At 59.7% G+C, this 12,335-nt stretch overlaps 1 protein-coding gene across 33 annotated transcripts in view; it reads right to left on the bottom strand.

Moving 5' to 3' along the window:
* The window catches only part of NCOR2 (nuclear receptor corepressor 2), a 240,317-nt gene that overhangs the window by 149,976 nt on the left and 78,006 nt on the right, over positions 1 to 12,335 (bottom strand). For all 33 annotated transcript variants that reach the window (XM_078337682.1, XM_078337664.1, XM_078337665.1 and 30 more), the window contains 2 exons: positions 7,211 to 7,338; positions 4,508 to 4,685 (listed from right to left, as the gene is read on the bottom strand). In XM_078337682.1, coding sequence (XP_078193808.1) covers positions 4,508 to 4,685; positions 7,211 to 7,338 — 306 coding nt within the window. The remainder of the gene's footprint in view (positions 1 to 4,507; positions 4,686 to 7,210; positions 7,339 to 12,335) is intronic.

Raw genomic sequence — 12,335 nt, forward strand, 5'->3', positions numbered from 1 at the left:
AGACACACACACACCACACACATGCGTGCACACACCACACACACATACCACACACGCACACACACGACACACACACACACCACACACTACACAGACACACCACAAACACACATACCACACACAGACACGCACACACACATACCACACACACCACACACACTAGACACACACACCACAGACACACACACATAAACACCACACACACACCACACACACACACCACACACACAACCACACACACAGATGAGTGCAAACACACACCACACACAGACACACACAAACACACACACCACACACACAGATGCATGCACACACCACACAGACACACACACACCACACACAGATGCATGCAAACACACACCACACACATGCGTGCACACACCATACACACATACCACACACATACCACACACGCACACACACCACACACACACACCACACACGACACACACACACTACAGACACACCACAAACACACATACCACACACAGATATGCACACACACATACCACACACACACCACACACACTAGACACACACACCACACAGACACACACACACACACACACCCTGGCCTGCTATCCATCCAGGCCTCTCCCAGGAGGCTGAGCTAAAACTCTCTCCTGCCTCTGTGACAACAACAACAGAGGACAGAGAGGCTTCCAGTGCTAATGGGGGTCCCAGGCAGAGGGAGGAGGGTACCCACCCGCCAGGGAGACCAGAGGGGACCCAGAGCAGCAGGTCAGCCTGGAGGCAGGCCTGAATCCTTCAGCTCACTCAGCGGGGGCCTTCTACAAAAGCGGGTACCGGCCCAGCCTCCTGGGGCTGGGAAGAGACCAGGGAATGACACTGACTGGCCGTGGCATAGCTGAGTGAACATCACCTGGCGTCACTGTCAGCATTCTTACCACCTGCACCCAGCCTCCCGATAAAGGACCTGTCTTACCCCAAGAGTCCACCATTCAATCCCATCAGCATCATCGAGCAGAGAAGGGAACCCTGCAGGCCTGAGTAGGCCACCTCCCTCCCCTGCCTGGCTCCCAGTGCCCACTATCACCCCCACTCCTGCTGCAGGAGGAGGATCGCCTTTGCCCAGAGGCTGCTAAGGAGCTTAGGGGTGCCCCAGGGCTGTGCAGGGAGGAGCCTACTACATAGCTGGCCCAGCACCCGGCTGCAACAGGATGAGGACGCCACCTGGCCATATCCCCACCCCAGCCTGGGCAGTCAGACATGGCTGGGCGGCTGAGTGACCCTGGGGGACAGAAGCCTCTGGGGCCACTGCCTGCGATCTCCCCAGCGGCCCTGCCATCGGGTCCTCTGTGGAAGCTGGAGAGAGAAAGCACCTCCAGCCTGGGCTGCCCTGAGCTTTACTGAAGCCACAGCAAACTCCCACGGCGGCAAACTCCCACGGCGGCAAACTCCCACGGCGGCAAACTCCCATAGCAGCACACCACAGGTGCTTAATCTGTGCACAGCCTCCCCCGCCACTGTCTAGGTTCCACTTTCTGTTTGAAAGAGGAGTGAAATCAAAGGGCCATCCAGGGCACTGGAGGCATGGCAGGCCCCAGGCTGGACACACACACGTGGGAAGTGTCGCTCTCCAGCCAAGAGGGCCATGGGGCAAACACCCCCAGGCATCCTTGTCCGGCAGTGGGTTATGAGTTTCTGCAATGAACTGATGGCTCACAGGGCCCTGGACTCCAGGGGAGTGGGGGAAGGAGGGGGAGCAGATGGGGGTAGGGGGTGGGGAATCAAGGAGATGGGGGGGTGAATGGATGGGGGAGGGGCAAGGCCACTGGCAGGAGAGGAAGACAGGCAGAACCCATGGGTGAGGGCGGCTTCAAGGTGGGGGAGGGGTAGGTAAGGAGGGCAAGGACAGATGGCCGCAGGCAGACGCAGACGCAGACACAGACGCAGACGCAGACGCAGACGGGCTGGGTGTAGCTGGGGCAGCTCTGTGGTAGGGAAGGAGCTGCAGTGGATGAGCAGGGAGAGCTGACAAGAGGGAGGAAGCAGGGGGTGAAGGGGAGTGAGCAGGACAGGGGGGCTGTTTGGGTGGAAGGAAAGGGAGGGAAGAAGGAGGGAGATGGAGGAGAGAAAGAAGGGGAGAGGGGCAGGAGGGATATGCTGGAAGGGTTGGGCCTGGGGCAGGGGTGCTGGCTCAGGTCCCCAAGGGGGCAGTGCCTGAAGGAGAAGCCCTGGCATTGACACCAGTCCCAAGTCCAGACTCAAGTGCAGGGGGCCCAAGCCCCAGGCCACAGAGACCCCCTTCAAGTCTAGCAGGGATGCTGTGGTTGAATCTTACACCCCAGGAGGAGGTGGTGGGGTTGCAGCCTCAGCCATGAGCGGCCTCGAGGGTCCCCACAGGGCTGGCCACAGGCCCTGGAGGGCAGCCTGGACTGGAATGAGGGAGGTAAGGAGGAATATGCCTGAGGGGAGGGGCGCTCCTGAGGGCAGGGCACTCCTGAGGGGTGAGTGCTCCTAAGGGGTGGGGCGCTCCTGAGGGCAGGGCAATCCAGCCGAGGGCATAGCCAGCGCAAAGCCCCCAGGCAGGAATGTGCCTGGCATGCTTGGGAACCCCAGGGTGGCCTGGGAGGCTGTGCCTGAGGGGTTGAGAGGACTGGTGCAAGAAGATGAGCTCGGGTAGGTGATGGGGCTGGATCATGCCAGACCTGCAGGCCATGACAAGGATTTTTGGCTTTTTCCTGCTTGAGACAAGAGCCACAGATGGTTTGGAGCATAGGGGGACATGTGGGGGGATACCCCCTGGGTGACACAGGCATCTGCCTTTATAAGAGCCCTCTGGCTACTGCTTGGAGGAAAAACTGAAGGGTGAAGAGGGAGGCCGCAGCAGGGAGATCGGGAGGAGGCCACTGCAACATTCCCAGCAGTAACGAGCCCAGGTGGCCTCAGGTGCACGCTGAAGGCTGGAACTGGGATATCTTAGGGCAGAGGCGTCAGAATCAGCTGACGGGCAAGAGAGCTGGCAGGTAGCCAGGGAGGAGGCCCAGTGGCAGCAAAGACGCAGCTGCATCCAACCGGGAGGCTCCGGAGCAGGCTCTCAGGCGCCTGCGGTCTGTTGGCCAGGAGTTCATTAACTGACCACCTTCCTGTGACAACTTGGTGAGGGGAGCAGGGGTGGGGGGATGCCCCAGCAGCAGGAGGCCAAGCCAACCAATGACCACACAGACACCCCAGCCCCTCCCTGCTCTGCCCCACAGGCAGCCCTGAGGGCACCTGGCAGGTGTGCAGATGGCCGGCCACAGCCATACAGAGCAGGGGGGGAGCCTGGCCATCCCAGCCCCAGGACGGAACCCACCTCCTGCCAGCCCAAGCCCACCCCGGGGATGTCCCAGGGCCCAAACAGGCACCCTCTCTTCCCAGCAGAAGGCCAAGTGTGGCCCTGCAGCCAGGCCACCATCCATGCAAGCTCCTGGGTGCCAAGCAGCTCCCACGCACAGGGCCCACAGCCGAGCCCTCTAGGCAGATGACCAGGTGACACCCTGCACACAAGCTCCTAGATCGGGGAGGAAGAAACGGGGCTCAGAGAGGCACAAGGGCTGCACAGCCGTGGAGGTGGGGGTGGTGGAAGTCGTGCCTGGGCCCCCTGAGGGCCCTGGGATGAGTGCCCCAGTGAGGCCTGAGACCACCTGAAATGCCAGGTAACCCCACATGGAGAGGCAGACGAGCCTAAAATCGTCCGGTTCCCCCTGCCCAAAGCTCAGCCATGGTCCCTCAGGCCTGGTGGCTGCAGACTCAACCCGGGCCAGCCCGGTGCCATGCGGCGCCCCGAGGAGTGGCCAGACTGGGCAGTGGAAGAAGCCTTTGTTGCTCTAGAGGTCAGGCCATGTCCTAACCAAGCACCACCCCTTTAGTGCTGAGCCAACTCTGCCCATCTCACTCTGGGGGACTCTGGAGTCTCCCTTCCCTGCCGCTTAAGAATCCAGAAGCCCCAGGGGCCTGGCAGAGCCCTGAACTGAACGCCTCACAGGCCGGGGCTCAAGGCCAAGGGGGCTGCCTGCTATGTAGGGCTGGAGGCAAAGGTCACTGAGCCCCCTGTTCCAAGCAAGCATGGAACCAAGCCACCCACCCTCAGTGAAGCTCTCGGAATATGCTAAAAGCTGAACACGGACCACAGGACAGTCCTGACCCCCATCAGAGGGCAGTTCTCTGCGCCTTGGCACCCCCGGCCCTCCCCTTTCAGCTCTCCCCTCCCTTACTCCAGCCACCCCCGACCACAAGCCTGTGCCTGCCCCAGGACCTTTGCACTTGCTGCTCGGTCCCCCGGAACGCTTTCCCCACTTCTTCCCACACTCAGGCAGCTCCAGAGAGACCTGCTATCTGCCCTCCTCCTGCCACCCAGCTCCGGGCACCCAGTGCTCGCCCACCTCTGAGCCTTTGCCCAAGCTAGCCCTCCCTGCATACCCACTCACCACCTCCCACCCAGCCCAGCCAGCAGCAGAACCTCAGGCAGCAGAGGAGCTCCCAGCTGGGGGCCCTGGCTTACCTTGGTGAGGTCCTCAGATCCCCCAGGCTGCCCCGAGGCCAGCAGGGGTGACGGTCGCAGCAGGGGGTCGGGCAGCAGCTCCAGCCGAGGGCGCTTGCTTTCAATGAACTCCATCTCTGACTTGCCCAGCTCCGGCAGATACGAGTGGGACTCTGGCCGCAGGTGGAGCTCCTGGGACCTGTGGCAGGGGAGGCAGGTGGTGTCACAGGGAGAATGCCACTCTGAGAACGCCCAAGGTCCCAACCACCTCTGCACCAAGCCCCTACTGCGCGCTGTGCTCTGTGTGGTCCTGCAGGAAGGTGCTCACAGGAGCCCACCTCCCACGGCCCCACAGCGGGGCAGGACTGCAATGCGGCGCTGCCCTCCTTCAGGTCCGCGCTCGCCCAGGACATTTACAGGGAGGGAGGGTGCCACAGAGGCACTGCAATGCCCCAGAGTGACTGCCCTCCCTCGCCACTCAGGGTGGTCTGTGCAGCAGCCCACCATCCCCACCTGGGGCTGGCCACAAATGCAGAAGCTCCAGTCCTGCCCAAGACCTACTGAGTCAGGCTCCGAATTTAACAAGTTCCCGGTGGTTCACAGGTACAGCCCATCTGGGAGAGGCTGTGGGCCTAACGCAGAGAACAGCACCCGTGACACCACTTCCCTCCCACCCACGCCGCGCAGACATCGCTGGCCGATCGCAGAACTCCTCCTGCGGAACCTGGCCCCACCACCTCTCAACTCAGCCCAGCAGCCTGGACTCCCCACTGACGGGCCCTCCCGAACCCTCGTCCACACTATGCCCAGAGAGTGCGTGGCCTTGCCTAACTCGGCACACCCTGCAGAGCTGGGACTCTTGGCCTCCACCTCTGCAGCTCCAGCCATCACCCACCACAAAGAGGCTGAACGTGGCCCTTGCTGAAATGCTTTTCCCAGAGGCTGAGCAGGGAATCCGCAACGATTCCCCTCCTGCACGGGCCCTGCCTAGCCTGGTCCTTGCTGACCCCCCACTGCACTCCTGGCCCAGGGCCTTTGCACCTGCTGGGCTCTGCCTGGAGCATTGGGGCCGCAGGCCCTCCATGTGGGCTCCTCCCCTTCAAGTTTTGGTGCAAATGGCGCCTCCTTGCCCCAGGCCAGACCCCGCCTCACCTGCCCCATCTGCCCTCTCTCCACTGCCTTCCTGTGTGCTTGGCGGCCACAGGTACTTCCTGGCCACCCCCACCCCCACCCCGGAATGAGGCAGGGTGGCTCACCTGCCCCCAGGGACTGGCACACAGTAGGCATTCAATCAGGGCCTGTAGACTGACTGAATGCTGCCAACTACGGCCTGGGCTGGAGCTGTGTTGCTGCCCCTGTGGGGGCGAGGCTGCCACCTCTCTGTGCCCACCTCCCTGGAGGGTCCTCAAGTCCTTGTCCCTTCAAAGCTGGGTCCCAAGACATCCCCTCTTCATGACCCAGAACCTAGGGCTTTGCCATCACGAGGTGCTTGGCAAGAAGCGCGTGGTGGTGTTTTCGCCTAAACACGACAGAGGTGCCACGGTGGCCAGAGACACATCCTCCCAATTCACGGCAGCTGGAGTCTCAGAATGAGACCTTCTTTGGATCTAGGGTCACTGAACATGGAATTAAGATGAGGCCATTCTGGATTAGGATGACTGCGGTCCTTCTAACAGGACCAGGGAACACAGGGACAGATGAAAAGACGGCCATGTGAGAGAGACAGGTGCAGGCGGAGGCTGAGATCAGAGCAACACAGCCACAGCCAGGGGACACCCAGAGCCGTCAGAAGCTGGTGGGACAGAAAAGCCTTCCAAGCAGCGTGGCCCTGCAGATGCTCTGAATTCAGATCATGGGAATGCACTTCTGTGGCTTGAAGCCACCCAGTTTGTGGCACGTGGGGACAGCAGCCCCAGGAAACCAATCCCGGCACCAAAGGCAGGCTGCCTCGGCCTCCCCTCCTCCTCCAGACGCCAGCGCACACCCAGTCCACCAGCCCCGCCTGCCCCGGGAAAGCAGCCATGGCCCTGGGACGCCTCTGTGGTGTCATGAAGGGCTGGGGCCCGGGGCCCGGGGCCCCAAGTTCTAGTCCTGGCTGAGTAAACAAGGGCCCATCCCTCAACCTGGCAGACTCAGCTGCTCCGAGAAACAGGCACAAGGCCCCACACCTCAGGGTCTCCAGCAGAAGTTACTGGAGAAGGTGGGAGAAAGAACGTGGCCTAAAATGTGTGCACGGAGAGCTGGCTCTGGGCCCAGTCCTGGCCCTCCCCTTGCTGTAGTCCCCCAACTCCCCACCCCACCTCCCTCCCACCCACCACCTCACTTTTCATTCTCCTCCCGCCTGGATTAGGGAAAGCAAGGCTGGCCCAGCACAGGCACACACCGGAGAGCGTCCTCTGCCAGCTGGAGAAAACGGAGGAATGGAGGGGAGGGGAGGGGTCCTGGGGCAGCAGGTGTGGACTCGGCCCAGCCCTGCTGCAGCCCAGCTCGGTGGCCCCCACTCCTGCCCAAACTCACAGAGTCCACTGAAGGTCCAGGCTGGACGGCCGAGGGCCACATGGCTCTTCCCTGCGGGTCCCCATCCTCAACCCAAGTCACGGCCATACCAGGTCGAGGGTGAGCCCACGGCCCCACACCCCCTCATTTCACAGGCCCCTGCGTGCTCCTGCTCCGCCACGGGCCTCTGCCTCTCTATCTGAGACGGAGCTCCGCGCCTCTCCTCACCGTTCATTCCCAGGCTGGAACTCGGACAGCAGGGAGGGCCTCCGCCGCTGGGGCTGAATGATGGAGCCGGGCGACAGGTGGGAGGCATAGTCGCGGGAGTGGTGCTGGTAGTCCAGGAGCCCGACGTCCTGCGGGAGGGAACAGAGGAGCAGTGAGTGCCAGTGAGCACGGGCATGGCGGGGCAAGGCTATGGACACCTCTCTCCTGCCCTGGGCAGACAAGCTCACGTCCCCGCAGGGAACTTCAGGGACCAACTGGCCAGAGGCTACCACCCCTGGGCCGAAGCCAAGGAGGAGAAGGAACACAGCCGGCTGAACGGCCCTGGGCTGCGCCCTTCCCACACAGCCTCTCAGGGACCCATGATCACGCCCACCTTCCAGGTGAGACCGCCGAGCCTGGCAGGGCTGACGGGCCGTCCGCGGCCACAGGCTGCTACAGGCCTGGAACCATACACCTGCAAAACCCGTTCCGGCCACGCTGGCATTGATGGGGGCCCAGGCAGAGGAGAGGACGCTGTCTCCACTTTGCTACCCTTCCACCCCATGCCACCCCTGCTGGGCAGCGGGTCCCTCCAGCCTGAGGAGTTGAAGGTCGGAAATGCGGCCCTGGGAAGACAGGACTGCAGATGCGTGCAGGGCAGCGTCACATGCAAACACAGACCCACGGGCAGCAGCCACATTGGAAAAAGGCGCAACCAAAGTGCCCAGTCCTCGGCGGGCGGGGTAAGTCATGCCCGCGAGAGGGATCGAGGCTCTGGCCTCACTCGCCGGGGTAAGGATGGACGGTGGCAATGACGGTGGCAGACACTGACTGCCAGCGAGGCCTAAACACCGGGTTTCAGAATCAAGCACCCCCTGACCCAAGGCCATACCGCAGGTAAGGCTCTATCCCGGACAGGAGGGTAAGCCTCAGGCAAAACCACGCCACCCTCCATGTGACAAAGACTCTCCTTGCCCACACCTGAGTCAAGCTCCTCTGGCCCATCCTCTCTGCATGGGGCCTTGACATTGGCCTTGCGGGGCTGTGGGAATCCTGCTAAGTCAGTTTAGAGGAACCCCCACCCTCAAGCGCTCCTCAGAGTAATTTTCCACCCACTGACCCCTCCCCCCACATGGCGACTGTGAGGCCCCAGCTGTCTTGGCCGAATCTGGATCGGAGCCCGGACTCTGTCCCTGATTGTGACAGTCCCGACACTGATACCACAACTGTCCCGCAAAACGAATTCCTCTTAACAAGTGTCCAGATCCTTTTTTAACACATTATTCATTATCATGTGGGGGCTCAACATCAACAAATGAGATACAACCCAACTGCCAAATACACTCAGATTGGACACACATTAAACTGTGTTTTAAAAAAAATAAAATGGCCGGGCGCGGTGGCTCACGCCTGTAATCCCAGCACTTTGGGAGGCCGAGGCGGGCGGATCACAAGGTCAAGAGATCGAGACCATCCTGGTCAACATGGTGAAACCCCGTCTCTACTAAAGATACAAGAAATTAGCTGGGCACGGTGGCGCGTGCCTGTAATCCCAGCTACTCAGGAGGCTGAGGCAGGAGAATTGCCTGAACCCAGGAGGCGGAGGTTGCGGTGAGCCGAGATCGCGCCATTGCACTCCAGCCTGGGTAACAAGAGTGAAACTCCGTCTCAAATAAATAAATAAATAAAAACAGCAAAAACAAAACAACAACAAAAAAACAGTAACAAGCCTCTCAAGCAAAACAAGACGGGGCTCACTAACGCGCCAATCCCGATCGGTTAGTTCTGTCTGCCTGGAACGCTCAGCTATGCTGTTTGCGGCAATCAGTTAGTGATGTCTGACATAGGTAAGGCTTCAGAGAGTGAAGTCACCTTTAGAGCAGGTGACTTCGGTTCTTCTTGGCACCTTTTAAACTTTTCCCAATTTTCCATAAAAGTCTAGTCATTCTTTTGTTGCCTGGCTTTTAACAAAGCAGTTATTTTTTGCAAAGAGAATCACAGTGCCAGGTAGGTGTGATAGGGTACTTGCTACAGACCCAGCAAAGTCAGCACCTCGAGCCAGGGGCCCGGGGCCAGGGAGGATGAGCGAGGGGCAGCCTCAGAAGCTGGAAACAGGGAAGGGACCTCCCTGGGCAGTCCGATGTAGATATCAAGAGCTGTAAGGCCTCCAACAGAAGGTATGTCTTTGGCCCTGTTATTCGAACCCTCTGGGCCTCAGTTTCTCCTCTTTGAAATGGGTGTCCAGCCCAGATTAAAGGAGGTCTGCACCTCCCACACTCAACTCCCTCACCTCTCCGAGGGCCTTCCCCCAAGGCTGAGGGTAGCCTCCTGAATCCCACACTGTCTAGCACAAGACGCCAGGTGCTCCCAGGGGAGGAGAAGGGAGCTGGAGGAGAAGGGCTGGAGGAAAGGAGCGGAGGAGGCCACCAGGCGGACGATGGCACAGCTGCCAGGCAGAGACCCCACCACACACACGGAGGTATGAGAAGAAAGCATCAAGCCTCACAGACTGCCAGGAGGACCCTCTCCACCCAGCTCTCCCACACCAAGGCCAAGTGGGCATAGAGGCAGGGCAGACAGTCCAGTCCCTGGGGAGAGGGCCTCAGCCAGATGGCGCCCACAGCTGCCAACCGTGGTGGAGGAGGCCCCAGGCCTCTGCATGAACCCTTTGCCTCAGTTTCCCAATTTAGGAGATTCTCCGAGGAGCATCTTAGGGGCCATTTATGCCCAGAATGTGTGGGCATTTTGTTACTGGACCCTAAACCCTGGGAGGCCCAAGGTCCACACTGGCCCCCACCACCAGGCTTGAAGCAGGTCACCAGGGTTGAGCCCAAGGACTCCCCCACAAGAGTGCCCGGAAGTTCTAAGGGAAGGCAAGACTTGGGGAGACCCCACAAGAGAAACTGAAACTGACCTGAGGTGGGCCTGGGGGGGTCCCATGAGCTGGAACACACTCCGGCTGGAAACTACCCACCACGTCTCCGAGCAGGAGAGTTCCCAACACGAAACAGTAATCATAAGAAACAATAATAATACCCCACAGTAATAAACTGCCTACTGTGTGCACCTGCAGCTAAATGCTTTAAATATATTAATTAATTTCATCCGTACAGCAACCCTGTAAGGGGGTATTACAAGTAGCCCCACATAAAGATGAAAAACAGAGGCACACAGAGGGTACATGGCTTGTCCAAGTCACACAGCAATAAGGGGATAGGCTCTGAGAAGCAAGGCGAAGGCTAAGCTGACTTTCTGAGGAGGGGCAAGAGGGGACAGGCCCCAGGCTCCGAACCTGTCTCTGGAGGACAACAGTGAACCTGACTCGGGGAGAGGGAGCCGGACCCAGCTGCTCAGAAAGGGAGGCAGGAAAAGCCCGTGCAGGTGATGCCCCCACCCCCTGCCTCGGAGGGCCTCTCCCCAGCCTCGGAGGGCTTCTCCCCGGCCAGGGCACCTCTGAAGCTAGAAATCAGGGCCACCAATAAATCAATAAATTATACCCTTAAAACTCCTGGTTCGGAAGGTGGCAGGCCCCCTGGAAAAGCCGTACACCCCAGAGGGAATCCCAGCCGATGACTCCTTGGCTGGGCCCCAAGGGTAGGGAGGAGTGGCTGGGGGCAGCAGGACAAAGGAGATAGATTCCAGGGGATGTCTGAGCGCCGGCTGAGTTCTTTGGCGGGAGAGGAGCACCCTCTCTGGCCCCTGGATACAGCTCCCTACTCCAGAGGGAGCCCTACTTACTGGAGAGCTCCTTAATCTGCACCTATCAACGAATTCCATCCTCACAATCTTATAACCATCCTTGCTCAACTGACAGGGAACTGAGGCACAGGGCGGTAAGGCCACTTGCCCCAGATTTCACACCTAGAACATCACTGGGGCAGGACGTAAATACCAGCAGTCTGGCTCCAGAAGGGAATGTTTGGGGCTGCACACTGAAAGCAAAGGAAGAATTTGGGCTGGTCTTGGACTCTGGATTCACGGGTTTCTCCTGGAATCACGGCAGCTACTGTCAAGAGAGCGCCTATCTCAGGACCTTTGCACATGCTCTTCCTGCTGCCTGGAACATTCCTCAGCCAGATTCCCATACGCCTGGCCCTCCCCCTGGCTCCAAGTTCAGCTCCAAAGGCAGCTTCTCAGTGAGGCTCCTCCCTGCCCCTCTACTTAAACCTTTTGAAGGCCAGATCATCCCTCCACAGCCTCTTAAAAGCCATCACCAAGCACCAGGAACTGAGCTGGAAGAGGGGCCATGAAGCTAACAGAGGGACCCCCAACTCAGGGAACTCAGGACACTACAAAGCCTCCCACAGTCGCCTCTCCCAGCGATCCCCACGCACCCACTTGCCCTGGCCCGGCCCAGGCGGTCTCTGCAATCTGGGAGCCTTGGCGCAGGGCAGTACTGCTCCACCAGAAGTCTGCGACTTCACTCATTCCCACAAGGTGGGCACAGAACATGACGGCGTGCAGACCCCTGGCATCCAAGGGCATGACCAACTCTGACACCACCGGACCTGACAGGACCGGGCCTGGCTGAGCCCCTGCATCTGTGCAATCAACACCGGATCGATTTCTGACAAACTGGAAATGAGACAGACCGGTCCTTCCCACAGAGAATCTGATAAGCGCTCATCTAGGTCAAGAGTCAGCACACTAGGGCCCAAGGCCAAAGCAGGCCTGGCCAGCGGCGCCCAGTGACACGGGCGCAGGCCACGCCCACTCCCTTACTCTGGGGCCGAGCTGCTTTCACACCGCAGGGGCCGAGAAGCGGGTTGGCATGGCCTGAAAAGCCTGAAATATTTACACAGAAGGTGTGCTCACCCCTGCCCTAGGGGCAAAGCCCAAAGTGTACCCTCGGGGTAAGACAGAGGCTACAAGGGCGATGTTGCAATAACAGCGTCATCGCTACGTTATTGATCTTATCAAATGTCTGCTTAGTCTGTCCATACCCCGTTTGAAGGGCTCTGCACCTATCAACGAATTCCATCCTCACAATCTTAAAACCACCCTTGCTCAACTGATGAGGAAACTGAGGCACAGGGCGGTAAGGCCACCTGCTCTGAGTTGCACAGCTAGGATACCACTGGGGCAGGATATAAATGCAGGCAATATGGCTCCAGAACAAGTGCTATGAACCACTCTTCAGTACTGA

The sequence above is a fragment of the Callithrix jacchus genome, chromosome 9, assembly GCF_049354715.1.
Source record: "Callithrix jacchus isolate 240 chromosome 9, calJac240_pri, whole genome shotgun sequence".
NCBI lineage: Eukaryota > Metazoa > Chordata > Mammalia > Primates > Cebidae > Callithrix > Callithrix jacchus.